This window comes from Pleurodeles waltl, chromosome 3_2 (genome assembly GCF_031143425.1).
Source record: "Pleurodeles waltl isolate 20211129_DDA chromosome 3_2, aPleWal1.hap1.20221129, whole genome shotgun sequence".
In the NCBI taxonomy this organism is placed as follows: Eukaryota; Metazoa; Chordata; class Amphibia; order Caudata; family Salamandridae; genus Pleurodeles; species Pleurodeles waltl.
Window position 1 is genome coordinate 32,148,257 of NC_090441.1, and position 15,119 is coordinate 32,163,375.

The 15,119-nt window shown below is 43.9% G+C and overlaps 1 protein-coding gene across 1 annotated transcript; it reads right to left on the bottom strand.

Annotated features, from left to right (window-relative positions):
* Window positions 1–409: 409 nt before the first annotated feature.
* On the bottom strand, window positions 410–14,784 carry C1QBP (complement C1q binding protein). Its single transcript, XM_069226674.1, has 6 exons — window positions 14,455–14,784; window positions 11,568–11,718; window positions 8,692–8,779; window positions 7,686–7,781; window positions 6,777–6,899; window positions 410–1,145 (listed from the first exon to the last, which is right to left on the bottom strand). The coding sequence occupies exons 1-6, from the start codon at window positions 14,681–14,683 to the stop codon at window positions 996–998; spliced, it is 837 nt and encodes a 278-aa protein (XP_069082775.1). The 5' UTR covers window positions 14,684–14,784; the 3' UTR covers window positions 410–995.
* Window positions 14,785–15,119: the final 335 nt, after the last annotated feature.

The following is a 15,119-nucleotide window of genomic DNA, read 5'->3' on the forward strand; positions in this document are numbered from 1 at the left end:
TGGTCCATCACTGAAACAAATTCCACTGTGCCCGACACAACGGCACTTATATATCTTACATTATGCTAAATAAAAGGTGGTAACATTAGTGCTATGGGGAAGAGAAAATACCTGGTTTTTAGTGTCAGGGCACATTTCTGAACAATGTTGCTCAAGATCACCTAAATCTACATAGGAACGGTTAAAATACTAAATTGCATGAGAGCTAATTTAACTATGAATCTTACATAAAATGTCTAATTCTTGAAGACAGCCGAACAAACTTTCTTTTCTCCAGTGCCTCTTCTTGTTTACTGTGCTCCGAATCAGAGTAGAATATAAAACTAATTGGAAAGCATGTTTTTAATGCCGTGAATAGCTGACAATACATTCTGCCAAAAACCACGTAGTCAACGATGCACAAACAGAATCGCGTTAATTAGATTTATTTTTTTTACATATCGTTGTCATCCACTTTTCTATTGTACAAAACAAAGTGCTGAGGTCGAAGTTTGCAACACGAGTGCAGACATTTTAAACTGAACACAATTACTGAAGAAAAGTAAAAGGGCCATACAGTTAATCACTTACAGAAACGTAAGTCCAATTTCTATGACACCATGAATTAGCAATGTCAAAGATTGGCCATTAATAGCCAAAACTCACTTAAGGTCAATGCATTGTTCATCAGGAAGTTTATTAGGCAGTGCTTATCGCCCAACAAAATCCTACAGATGGATAATGGAATTTAACAGAAATCCAGAATGCTGGAATTGCATGAGTCAGCTGCTTTCTTGGCCAGTTAATCTTAGCCGTTTTGATTCAGAGCTTCTTTTATATGCCACAGACATATTCCAGCACTTTTCAGAGGAAGACTGCAACTTACACAAAACAATGTTCTCCTATTTGAAAGTTCAGTCACAACCTCCCTCCGTTCGTAGGGCTACAAGAGCTCTCCAGCGTCTTCAGACAGCAGACGTTGCTTCGAAATTTGCAATGTTTCTAAACACTGACAACTATTGACATTTGACAAAGGTTTTGAGCTCCTCGAGGAATTTGATGTACTCCTGGTGCTCCAGGGCAGTGCTCAACTCAATCAACTCATCAGCAAAGGTATTGTCTATTCCACGATCAGCCAAGAAATCCATCAAATGATCGTACAGAGCCTGCAAAATATCCAAATAAAGCCTGTTTAATAGTAAATTTGGGACAAATTACATATCAAATTATCAGAACGTTTCACAGACACGTAAAACTAATGAGTATTTTTAATAAAGAGTAAAGAACATTCTGATAAACATAAAAAGTAAACATTTCTTTTTAATCCGTGCATTTTGAAGGACGATCAATTTTGAAGCAGTCTGCAGCATAAGGAAAGCCACGTCCAGGACACCGATAAACATGTCATTTGGTTAACTACAAACAGGAACTACATATAAGGTCAGTCTCCAGCAATGGGTCAAGCAAGAAGTATAAAAACGGGGACTGACGCCCCCATTTGTGGAATGACTACGACCCAAGTGAACCAGCTGCTGCCGAATCAAATCGAATATGAGCATGTGAACCAGAACTAAATGCTCACACAAGCTGGCGAAAGACTAAATTTACACATAGAATTACGATAGCATAAATATGCTTTAACAATTTACCAAACAAAAAAGACAAAAAAAAAAAAAAAGCACATAGAAGAGCAGACAATGTAATAAACATATTCCTGTAGTTTGTTTAGGAGGACGCCGAGGCGTAAGAGAAAGAGCAGCTATGGAAGATAGCAATACAAATGATTGGGTTCATGTTTAGAGGGAAAAGTGGAAAAAGACAGATTTTTTTTTTTTTTTTTTTTAAACTCTTCCACTGTCTGAGGTACAATTTTACAGTTGAGCATACAAGAGAATCCAGCAGATCTTCTCCATATTGCGGAAACCATTTTTAAGAAGCATTTACTGCTGTTGGCCAGGTTTATACAATAGATGGGCAGGCACTACACGGCAAACTCAATATAAATGCACTAACGACCTTTTAAAAGGTTTGTAATTGGAGCAAACTGAGTGCTCAGAGGTACTTTCTTGGTGAACTGCATAACAGTACCATCCCCACACTCCACTTCCGAATAACAAGTGTCCTAACATCTTCACCGGGGAATCTTAGAACACTGAAGGTATAAATCGTTTCCCAACCCCTGCATCTCAAGGAACAGGCAAGGTTATGTTTCCAGATATGCCACGCTGTCGAGTTTTGCGAGAGGGGACGTATTCATAAACCTTTCCACAAAGAGCCAAGTGGAGACTGTCAAAATATATTTTAAGTTTTTTTTTTTTTTTTTTTTTTTAAATCAACTGGCGTAATTTAAACTAGTGTATCTAGAAAGAAAATCCAAACAGTGCCAATTCATTGCTGACATTTTCCCTCAGTAGTTGGTTTTCTAAATTAATGTTAAGATTCATGTGGCAGCTAAGGTTTCACCATTCTCCTCATTTACTTGCCACAAGCCTGTCCTAGAAAGCAGGGTTGCTTGAATTATAATTAGGGCTCCCAGTTTTCTGTTTTTACAAATACATAAAGAAAACAGCGCGTTTCCTGTTTTTATTTGCTTTTTTTGTGCGCGCTGTTTTCATGTGCAAATTGTGCCCGTTTTCTTTTCCGCCTCTCGCCGGTTCCTGTAAAACCCAGCCGCTGCGTCCCCGCCCCCCTCATTGGAACCTAGTGTGACCACCCCCATGACCTGATTTGGGCCAGGAGTACACTTCCGCTCCACCAGCCTGCCTCTGTGCCCCTGACCCCGCTGTTTCTGCAAACAGAAGTTCGAGGGCCCCCCCCACCACCAGTCTACGCCTCATCCCTGGCGCCTAGTGGTAGGCGTGTCTGGTATTTAGTTCCGCAGATTGTATTTCATTTTCTGTATTTAGTGTTCGTTTTTAGAATTGTTTTTTACCTGGATTGGGCCCGCTTTGTTTTCGCTCTCCAATTGTGCCCGTTTTCTTTTCCGGCTCCTGTAAAACCCAGCCGCTGCCTCCCTTGCAGTCCCCCTTTGAGCCCCCATTGGACACACCCTCCCGCCTCCCAGCTGCTCCTCCCTCCCACTTCCCCTTCTTAATGGCGGCTGCCACACCGGAGGTGCGCCAGTCTGTGCCCCGCGCCCATCCCCCTGGTCCACGCTCCCCCGAAGCACCTCTACTCCTCCATAGAACTCCTTGCCCTCAACTCAGTCCCGCATCCCTTGTGCCCAGGCCAACCCCAAAAACACACGGACCTTTCACATGCCACTCATGCGATTTCTCCTGCACTCACACCAACAAGCACCGCAACACCAACAAGCACCGCAACACCAACAAGCACCGCAATCACCTCAACTGCATCCTCCTTAACACCCGCTCCGTCCACGAGTACGCCATAGAGCTTTGGGACCTGCTCACCACAAACTCCCCTGACATCGCCTTCCTCACTGAAACATGGATGAACTCCATCAGAACCCGACATCCCCATAGCCATCCCAGCGGGTTACAAAATCACCCGTAGAGACCGTAAAAACAAACCAGGAGGAGGTATCGCCATAATACACAAAAACTCCATCAAAATCTCCACCAACACCAGCGACACCCTTGACAACGCTAAACAACTACACTTTCACATACACAAACTCTACCCTTAGAATGGGGGGGCGGGGTCCTGGTGGTCTGTAGATGAGGGTTCCTCTATGACACCATCGCCGATACCATCAGCTCCCACGCCCTCACCTCCACAGAATACATACTCCTTGGTAACATCAACTTTCACCTGGAATGCACCCACGACTGCAACACCACAGCCCTGCTGGACAACCTCACAAACCTCGGCCTCAAGTAACTAGTCACCTCACCCACCCACTCAGCGGGACACACGCTAGATGCCATTTTCACCTCCAGCAGCCACATCACCTTCACTCACACCACTGAACTGGCCACCACTGCGTCCACTTTTCATTCATGAAACCCACCACCAAAGACACACACCACCCTACCGCAAGTGGAACAAGATCTCCAAGGAACACCTGACCTGATCTCCAACCTCGCACAAGCTCCACCTCCGATCACCAACAACCCCAACACCGCCATCCACAACCTCTCACAATGGCTAGAAACCTGCGCAGACTCCCTTGCCCCTTTGAAAACAAACACCCACACCATCAAGACAGCCCCCTGGTTCACCACAGAACTTCAATCTTCCAAACGAGAATGCTGAAAAATTGAGAAAGCCGGGAACCAAGAACCCTCAATGAGCAACTTCTCCGCCCTCAAAACCGCCATGCGCAAACACCACCAACTCATCTGGACCCCCAAACTCCTTCTACAAAGAACGCATAGACAACACACACAACAGCAAGGAACTCTGCCATCATCAAAGAACTCACCAAACCCAAATCCTGCACCATCGACCCTCCACACTCCCAAGACCTCTGCAACTCCCTCTCCAACTACTTCCACCACAAAATCGCAGACATACACAACAGCTTCACATCATCTGCACCCACCACCTTCGCCGCCACAACCAACACCACGCCGCACCAATCAACTGAATGCCTGGACCCCCACCAACGACGAAGAAAATCGGCAAAACCATGAACTTCATCCACTCAGGCTCCCGAAAAGACCCGTGCCCCCACCACATTTTCAACAAGGCCAGCCAAATCATCGCTTCCCAGCTCCGTGCAGTCATCAACAGTTCCTTTGACGCTGCAACCTTCCCAGACATTTGGAAGCACGCGGAAGTCAACGCTCCTCAAAAAACCCAAAGCCCGACCCGGAAGACCTAAAAAACTACAGACCCATTTTTCTTCTCCCAAAGGTTGCTGAGAAGATAGTTAACGCACAACTGTCCTGCTTCTGAGAAGAAAACAACATACTTGATGCCTCCCAGTCAAGATTCCGCAAGAACCACAGCACTGAGACCCCCCTCATTGTCTGCACAGACAACATCAGGACCAGACTGGACAAGGGCGAGACAGTCGCCCTCATCCTCCTAGACCTCTCTGCAGCTTTTGACACAGTTTGCCACCAAACCCTCCGCACACACCTTTTTCGACGCCAGAATTCGCCACAAGGCCCTGGACTGGCTCACCTCTTTCCTCTCCGAAGGAACCCAAAGAGTTTGCCTCCCTCCTTTCCGGTCCACAGCCACCAAGATCACCTGTGGGGAACCCAAGGATCCTCCCTCAGCCCCACGCTCTTCAACATCTACATGGCTCCTCTCGCCAACATCCTCCGTCTCCACTGCATCATTTCATATGCTGACAACACACAGCTCATCATCTCCCACACTAGGAACCCAGCCACTGCCAAGATTTACCTGCACTCCGGACTCCTGGACATCGCCAAATGGATGACAAGCCACCTCGGCCCCAACAAGACAACATGGAACGACCCCTGGTGGCCCACCACCCTCGGACCACCCTCGAACCACAAACCTTGGCATCATACTGGACTCATCCCTCTTCATGACCCAGCAAATCAATGCCATATGATCCTCCTGCTTCAACACCCTTTGCAAGACTTTCAAATGGATACCTTTAGAAACAAGAAGAGCAGTCACCCACGCCCTCATTAGCAGTAGACTGGACTACAGCAACACCCTCTACGCAGGGACCACAGCCAAGCTTCAAAGAAAAATCCAGAACGCAGCCGCACGTCTCATCCTCAACCTCCCTCGCCACAAACACATATCCACCCACCTCAGACCCCTACGCTGGCTGCCCATCAACAAAAGGATCATTTTGAAAGTCCTCGTCCACGCTCACAAAGCCCTCCACAACACTGGACCAGCCTACCTCAACGAACGAGTAAACTTCCAAATACCACCTTGCCAGCTCCGCTCCGTCGACCTTGCCTTGGCTACAGTCCCCCGCATCCAACCTCTGGCAGCAGTCCCTTCTCGCCGCCAAGACCTGGAGCTCCCTCCCCACCAACCTACACAAGACCCAGGATCTCCTAACCTTCAGGAAGCACCTAAAAACATGGCTTTTCGAGTAGTAACCGGTGACACCCCCCCCCCCCCAACGCACCTTGAGACCCTACCGGGTGAGTAGTGCGCTTAAGAAATTATTTGATTGACATTTACCCTCAGTAGCTGGCTTTCTAAATGAATGGTAAGATTCATGTGGCAGCTAAGGTGTCACTATTCTCCTCATTTACTTGCCACAAGCCTGTCCTAGAAAGCACGGTTGCTTGAATTATAATTAGGGCTCCCAGTTTTCTGTTTTTACAAATACATAAAGAAAACAGTGTTTCTACTGTTTTTATGTAGTTTTAAAAGCGGAAAAATACAGAAAAGTGTACTTCTTGTGGGAGACTCTCCATGTTGTCTTTCGTGATTTCCAGGACAACAGCCAAGCAGAGAGACAGCATGGGAAGTTAAAAAACAGGTTGAGATTTCCTAAAGTACAGTCACAACATTTATTTGTATTATAATGCAGATATTTATCCATGGGTGTAATGTTTTGCTATATTTCGCTGCCTAATGAGTCCATTTTGTTCTTAAAAGAAAATACACATGGATATGTATCAATAAAATGGCTAAACAATATGGATAAATACAGATGGAAATGTTAAATAAATACCATAAAACCGGGAGCCCCAATTAGAGTGGTCAGTCAAATCACGATCTCCTACAGAAATAGGTTGCACTTGCAATGTGTGAAATAAAGAGAGCGAATAAGGCATACTGCAAGTCAAGAGACCTCTCCCTCCAACACCCCCTATTACCTCTATGAAAATAATAAAAAGGTAATACAAAAAAAAAAAGTGGACACAATTAATTCCACCTACCCAATCCAAGGAGTCTGTGTTGAGGGTGTAGCTAGTTTCCTTCCAATCAGTTTCTCCAGTGGGCTGGAAACTGACCTCACGAATTGAGAAAATATCACTCTCTTCTTCCTCACCATGGCCAATCTGTGAAACAGGATAAATCGGGGGAAAATGTAATAACTATGGACTTGCTCCTCAGCTAGCACCCCAGCAATGACATGTCATCAATGGCTTGTGCAAAAAAATAACCTATCTTTGAAATTACAACAGAATGTATAAGGCTCATTTCATGACTCGAACAGCAGCGTACATTAGATGGACAGGTTACCTCCATCATTAGTGATCGATATTTTTCTGGGACCTGGTACAGACTAAGATTTACTAACCACCTGTCAGAATCACAATCTTTCAAACAGAATATAACCATCCAATAAAGTGAGCTCTGATGAACAAACCAATATTTTTCATTTTAGAACTGCAAAATTCGGATAAAAGAAAAGTGCAAACATTGGCTGATCAAGAAGTACAATTTTAAAAGGGGAACGCCACACAGTTTTAAACAAAGTCGCAGTCTGCCAAACCAAGGCTGTTCATGTTCATTTGCAGCCCTAGTGAGAGTTTGTGCACCTCATTCAGGTGACATCACATGAGCAAATTAAAATTGCGGGTGCAACTCCCTTTCCCTCATATCAGACAGTTTTCTATGCAACAGTAATAACAGGCTACAATTTGCGATAAGTTATCTTAATGTTTGTCACAGTTCTAGAAGTATTGTCTAGAAGCATAACAGTGCACAGATTAGAATGGGTTATGACATTTATTAATGTATATGGTTGCTAAAAAGAATATAAAAAGCAAAAAAACACACACAAAAAAAAAACTTGAACATCCGCATATTTCTGGCGCTTTTTCCTTCCTAAAATTACTCACCTCATCTTCAGGATAGTGGCAGTCAAGCACAAGATTATGCCTGGAGTCCTGTTTTGTTACTTCCACGACAAAGTTAGGGGTGGACACAAGATCAGGCTACAAACAGGAGACATTGTTAATGCAAATTTAAACTTTTTTTTCCAGAGGAGAATAATACAGATGAGTGACTGAGAACATAGGTTTAGCAACACAAACACTACCGAAATTAGCAGCTCTTCATTTGTTTAAGGAATGTGAAATAGTACAGATCAAGCTTAAAAAAGCAGCAGATATTTTATACCTTAGTAGGAGAACCTTACACGAACCGCTGAAAATACAACAGTAGGGTGAGATGAGGTTGAAAATATAATTATAGAAATAAGGACAAGAGTAAGATGAGAACAGGTAATCAACTAGCCGGCACATTGTGCAACTGGTGGCTACATTCTAAATGTACACACGTTCACAGTTGTAACAGTGGGGGCGATTTTTTTGTTACTTAAATCAAAAAATTTGAGTCACATTTTAAAGCCGGGAACATAACCAGGTCTCAGAATTCCATGGTCCACGAAATGCCCATCAAACCACACTGTTGCTGACAGAATCGAAGGATGCTTAAAAGCCCATGTTTTTCCAAAGCAGATTCGTAACATATACATCAGGAATAATGTGCCAGTAGATACGTATTAATTAGGCAAATCATTTAATACACAAATTTAGCCCTCCAAGTCAACTTAATCATTTTCACAAGTCAAGGCTTTCCCAAGAATATCACTGTGATGTCCACAGCAAACAGTTCTTGTAGCTGCATTTTTCGTAAATCAAACTGTAATCTTAATTTAAAAAAATGTAAAACCTACAATGACCCTAGTACATAATAACAGCACCCATTACATGTTTTAGAGTGGTTCCATCAGAAGAAGGAAAAAAAAAAGGAAAAAAAGGAAAGAAAAAAATAAAAAATAAAAAATCACGCCACACCAAAAGACAAAAATCAGTGAGTTTGAATGCATACAAAAAGGCTTACTTCCTTTTGGTCTCCCTTCTTGCCTTCATCATCTTCTTCATCAAACGATGGTGGAATGCTATTGTTTGTGTTAAATGTAACTGTGATCCTTTACAAAAGAAGCAGAAAACAAAAAAAAAGCATCACAACACAGCAAACCAAACACTCACCTGAAGCTATCAACAATCACCACTTATAAAACAGCATTTACACTGGGAAAAGGGACAAAAAAGGAAAAGGATAATAAAAGCAAACACTATCATACATTTTACTCCACAGATCAATTAGAGATTCTACATTTTAGTAACATATGGAATGGAATTCATAACATTCTTATTCTAGTCCTGTGGTTCCCCAAGACCAGCTGGCACAGCTCTATTTAAATATATTCCATAATATATTAGAAAATAAAAAGTCGTCAGAGAGCTTGCACGGATCAAAAGCACACAGGGCCCATCTACACAAAACATAATTTTGAATTTCAAAGCCCAGTTCCTAATCTCAGTCAAAATAAATACCAATCAATAGGTAGTCCTATCAGAGTAAAATACAGCCAAAGGTCAGAAGTTGTTACCCAGATGTTCACATCTACACGTCCACTCAGGGCTAACTGTTTACATTTGCTGAGCGCTCCTTGCTTTCCTCACCCATACTTGGGTAGTAGAGGCCTTTCTATTGTAGCACCTAACCTTTGGAATGCTCTTCCTCACGCTCTCCATCAACAAAAAGACTATTTAATACGTAGACCTTTTTCTACTAATCACTTCTGTCCTCTCGTTCAGTTCTTCTGCGCCATGAAGCCCTAGAGCATATGCCCTGCAGATTATAAGAACAGCTCAGTCATTCTGGCCTACTCAGACATACTTACCAACTGACACACCCAAGTCTAGACCTCGGGCAGCTGTCTCGGTATGTTGAAGGGCAGTGAATACTGAGAGACCAAAATTTAACTAAATTGATCACACCTTTCGGCAAAGTGACAGCAATCACACCCCAGAAAAGAAGCTAGTTGGCCCAGAACACAAAGAATGTTTTCAAGCAAAACTTAGAACTAAAAATCTCACTAGCCATCAACAATTAATGCATTTAAAGGAGCAGGAACCAAGAATTACCTCAGAGTAGCGATGCTAGCAATTAGAGAAAATGATAAGCACTCATTGCCTACCGGCGTGGTATATGAAGTGTGAAGTGGTCATCCAGTTTCTGAAGAAGGCCATCCAACACAATTACCTCAAAATCTAAGAATTGCAAAATTATCAAACCAATTTGATTATTTGAAAAATAATAGAAGCCTATCGCAAGCAGCAAGACCATTCTAAACAGCACAGGCTTTTAAGGGCAAGAGGGAACTCCCCCACTTGACGAGCTAAAACGCTCCCCAAGCACAGAAGGGTAGAAAACCGTGGGAAGGGATTAGCAAGATGCCTTCAAGGAAATTGGACCCCGATTGCCACTTTCCAAAACTATTTTGCAGTCCATCACGAAGTTCTTGGGGACGTCAGTTGTAATGGAGAAATCTTATACTGCCCTACCTGTTGTCCTCCAGAACGGAAGAGCATGTCAGCTGAAATACAGCTTTAAATAAATTCAGGCAGTCCAAGAATTTAAGCTTAAAGAGGCATTCCAAAGAGGAAGGAGCAAACCTGCTTGACAGAAAACTAGAGATCTGGTAGACCAGTTAATCTTTAGTTTAAGTTACTTTGTTGCACGATGGGGCAACAAATGTAAAGAAAGACTTGTTTGCAAACAAGGAACAGGACACAGGAATGAGCAACAAGTGGACATGTGATGACCACTATGCTGAACTGCAGCCACGTCGACAGAGGGGGAGAACTGGGCAGTTAAGTCAGTTTGTAGCACAGAGAAGGCACTCGACATGGATGGTATCCCCAAGTGTTAACTTCAACAAAACTGAAGAGGGAGGCAAAATGCCTAAACGGGTGGGGCACCCATCAAAGCAGCTGTATTATTCTACTATCAAGGTATACTACCGAAATAACCAATCAAAGCTCACACCATAGCCTCTGCATACAGGTGGCATATGTGGCCGGAGAGTATGAGGCAAACACTTATGAGTGCACAGTACTGTTATACAGTACCACGTGATATAGTGCCAGAGCACAAGAACTTCTGAAAAGGCCATTCACAACCCCTGCAAGCTAAGGATTTTACATTGATGGATCCTGAGCACAGACACTGGTGATAAAACAGGACAGCAACTGAATCGAACTTTTAAAACAGCATGAACTCAGGGTGGAGTTTACCTTCAAACTGCTGGAGATTGTGAAGTTGTCCATTACCTTACGCCAGTCGATCGAGACCAGTTATAGTGATTGTTACAAATGTTCTATCCAGAATTTCCGGTCAATTATACTGCATGGAAAACGAATCATCGTAAAGAGAATAAACGTATCGGAAAACGTTCTAGTTTAAAGCTCATGGCAAAATAGGATAGCAAACTTAGGAAAAGGGTACAGGCAAACCCAATAGGTCTGGCGTCAGCTGGCAGCCTTTAGGCTCTGTCAGTGCTTGTTTCGATACGGTTTTGTAAAACGTTATTGTTGGCCATCTACTCGATCCTTGTGAATGTTTATTAAAAGGTTATGGTTACATTTGTTTTGGTCTCAGAAAGCACACATCGACAATATGTGCGTATGTGCTCCGTGTGAAAAAAAAAAAAAATGCTTTCACTCTCAAGGAAGACAGCTAAAGGTTGAAGTGGACTATTCCACTGCCCCACGATGTATACCGTCGTGGGTGAACGACAACCACAGACCACCGGATGAAGACAGTTGGCTTAATGCAGCAATGGGCGTTTCGGACAAGACCTCGAAAGAGGACGAAGGGCGTTGTAATTTTTTGCATTGCATGAATATAGGGGTCTGACCAACACTTACTTTTCTCCAGAAATTTTCCGCACCAATTTAGCTTCTGTGCCGTTCAATTCCAACTCCCAGCCGCCGGACATCTTTGGTAGAGTTTTGTGTTTTTGAATTTTTGCCTCCTCCTTAATTTCATCTGTGAGAAATTCCGCAAATGCTTTGTCCCCTAAGGACAAGAAAAAAACATTTGGACCAAGTCTAAAGTACAATTTAGATGCAAGAAATACGCAATAAACAACAAAAAGGTGTGTCTACTAGGAAAGCTATTGCTCCCTTCAAAGCTTCCACTGACCACTTCAACATGTACCTAATAAAAAAACTTAAGAATAAACTGGAATTAACAAAAAAAGTTTTTTTGTTCCAGAATGATGTAATGCAAGGTTTGTACATTACACTGTATGAAATAACTCACCTTCTGAAAGTTCAAAAGGGACATGATGCTCCGGATTAAATATTTACTCAGAAATAAAAATGAAATGGAAAAAAAAGGATCACTTCACATAGGTGCTAAGTATCAGAGGGAGGTGGATAGATCAGTCAGGATCATTTAATAGCACACAGAACCACCAGGCAAGAACCTAAAACAACACACCACAATAATCAGTGTGAACATTATCAAAACGGTTGCTTACAGCAATCTATATGTTCAACGCCAAAAGGCACTTTAAATGAAGGGCATACCGGAATATAAAGGCAGCCCAACGTGGCATGCTACAATAATTTAATCCATATACATGCAGGGTAAACATCAAGCGGACCTGAAATATCTACTGCAGGGTTGAAATACCAAAATATGAAAACGAACTACGTAGAAGGGAGACTGAAATACAAGTAGGACATAAACCTGTGAAATGTGTATGTCTTGTAATTTTCGCAGGTGGCATAAACGCATACAAATCTGACGAGAAGGAAAGATCCAGAAGTTCACCCAAGAGCTTGAAACAAGCATGGTGATCGAATTTCAACAAGGTAGCCAGTGTTTAACAGAACATGTTCAACGGTACTTCCCCACCACATTTAGGTCAATGTCAAGTGCTCGAAAACACCGCATCCACCTTTTCCCCCAAATACCCGGCTGTTAACCAGGAGGGGTGACATACCCATCACTGCTCCTCGATTACGTCATCTATCAAGTTCCACCCCCTGTTCCTGGGTGCTGTGACCCCAGACAGCAGCTTCGGTGACAATAAAGCTGTTGTTGTGGTTTAGTGACTCAGGTAGATTGCTCCGAGATGCTGCACACTACTCCGTGGAGGAATGCATTTCACTCACCCAAATTTCTTATAGATTCGGTGACTAAGGGACTGCTGATGTGCCGTCATATTCTTACGTATCACCGCACCCGTCTCATCTGGACAGGGTCAATTCCACTCTGGCCTCTTACCTTCACATTAGTAAAGTCCAGCTCACTACAAAGTCACCTGTTTGGTTGGGCAAACCCTAAGTGAAAATGAAAGTAAATATCCCCCTGGGTGATATCAAAGCAAATGAAATAGCGCAAGATGGGCGTTCTGCTGCCTTGATAAATTCTGCAGGCCAGTGGCCTCCTTTTCACGCTTGCTTCCATAGAACGAACCTTACACGCATAGGCTAGCTCTAAGATTACTTTAACAGCAGGCTTGCTACCACTGTTGGGTTTTAAACCGCACTTAGTTACAAGAACATATAAAATCAAATCACATATCTTAGAACTTAGGCATGCAATGGACTACAGTAAGATAGAGTAAGTATACATAACAGTGACAGACGGAGCGCTTGAATTTATCTCAGCTACTGGTAATTACTCAGGACCATATCGCAATCCATCTTTATTTTGCACACTATGCCACCTCAGTTTGGACCCATCTATATGGAAATCAGCATTCCCCCTCCTGAACAACCAACTCAGGACTGGTTTCACCCTAGTTATGGACTCAGTCAGATACAGCTTGGTTCCAACCCCCCCCCCCCTCCTGAACAACCAACTCAGGACTGGTTTCGCCCTAGTTATGGACTCAGTCAGATACAACTTGGTTCCAAGGACACAGGGCCCAGGTTTGGGCATACCGCCCCACTTAGGGCAACACAATAAACACACAAAACAGTGATGAACGGAATGCTTGAATTAACCTCAGCCACTGGTAATCACAGGGTGCCGCACCCCAACCCATCATTCTGCAAACCATGCCACTGTAAACCAGTCGCCCCTGCGGTGAAGAGCCCATAACAATGATGAAACCGGTCTGGTTGCTTGTGTTCCAGTTCAGGGAGGTCCAGACCTGGCAGATTCGGCTGGCCTGCTCCAATGAGGGCAATGGTCAAGACTGATTTGCATATGCTGGGTCCAAACTGGGGTGGCATGGTGGGCAAAAACAATTGAGATGCAGCCCTAAACAACTGCCAGTGGCTGAAATTAATCCAAGCATTCAATCCATTAACCTTGTAGTTTTTTGCATTTTAACCCACTAAGGACACCAGGTATACATTCCATCCATCACCTTGTTTTCCCAGTCCGATATATGCACATTCTTTACCGTCGCCTGACCCAAAAAAAAAAAAAAAACGAGGAAAGCTCTCTAAAGAGTTGACAAGAGAAGGACCCTTCACAGGACAACACATTGATCAGTTTTGAGGACCTACAAAGGTCCGCGAGAACCCCAACTGCATGGACACCGGACTTATTCATACGAGTAAAGATCTGCAAAATCTACCTCCGCACATCCTCACAGTAAACACGTCCACTCAGCGCGCCTTCTGAAAGAGAACCTCCTTTGGCATGAACGCCTCATCCCCGGTATCCCCCACACGCCCTGCCGGCGGCACAATAATGGCCTCTAGGTATCTTCATTCGGTGACTGCCCCCTGCCTCTTCACAGTATACCCCTCTTCCCGCCCGTGTTTCCTCCCTCCATTCAGTTCTCACCTTCAGTGTGCAGTCCTCCGCAGCCGCAGGACATAGAGGGCAGTCCTCGCTGGGAGTGCAACAGACCAGGTCTCTGCGGGGTGGAGGAGGATCCCAGCAGCCAAAGGCTACGGGTAAAAGGGCGTGTAGGGCCGGCGGCTCCCAAAGCCATGCGAGGCAGAAGAGGCTCCATCGGCCGCACAGCCAGGCCAAGAGCAGGCCGCAGAACCCGGGCCAAGGAGCTCAGCATGACTAGTTGCAAGAAGGTAGAAGTGAGCCGAAAAAGACAGGACAGGACAGGACACAGGAACACACGTGCAGAGGGCACAGGCCGGAAATACGTCACCACCACCACCGCGCCGGAAGATTTTCTACATAGGCCTAGCATTCTCCAGAAAGAGTAAGGCGTTGACCTAGAGAAGGGACTCCGGAAGAAAGATTTTAGGCAGTAAAGAACTTGTGTGCGCCATCTTAGAATGGAATTCCATGTATCACATAGTCCCGTATTTATGTATTTCAATACGTTGGTAGTGTGTTGTAGAAAGTGTGTGTGATTGATTTTTGTGTGAGAAATATGTACTCAGGTACTATATTACTTAATATATGCTTTACTGTACTTTTATACTCATGTGTTCAGTTTCATGTGCTGGGGTTTAAAATAAGCGTGCTCGAAGATCTGATCAGCT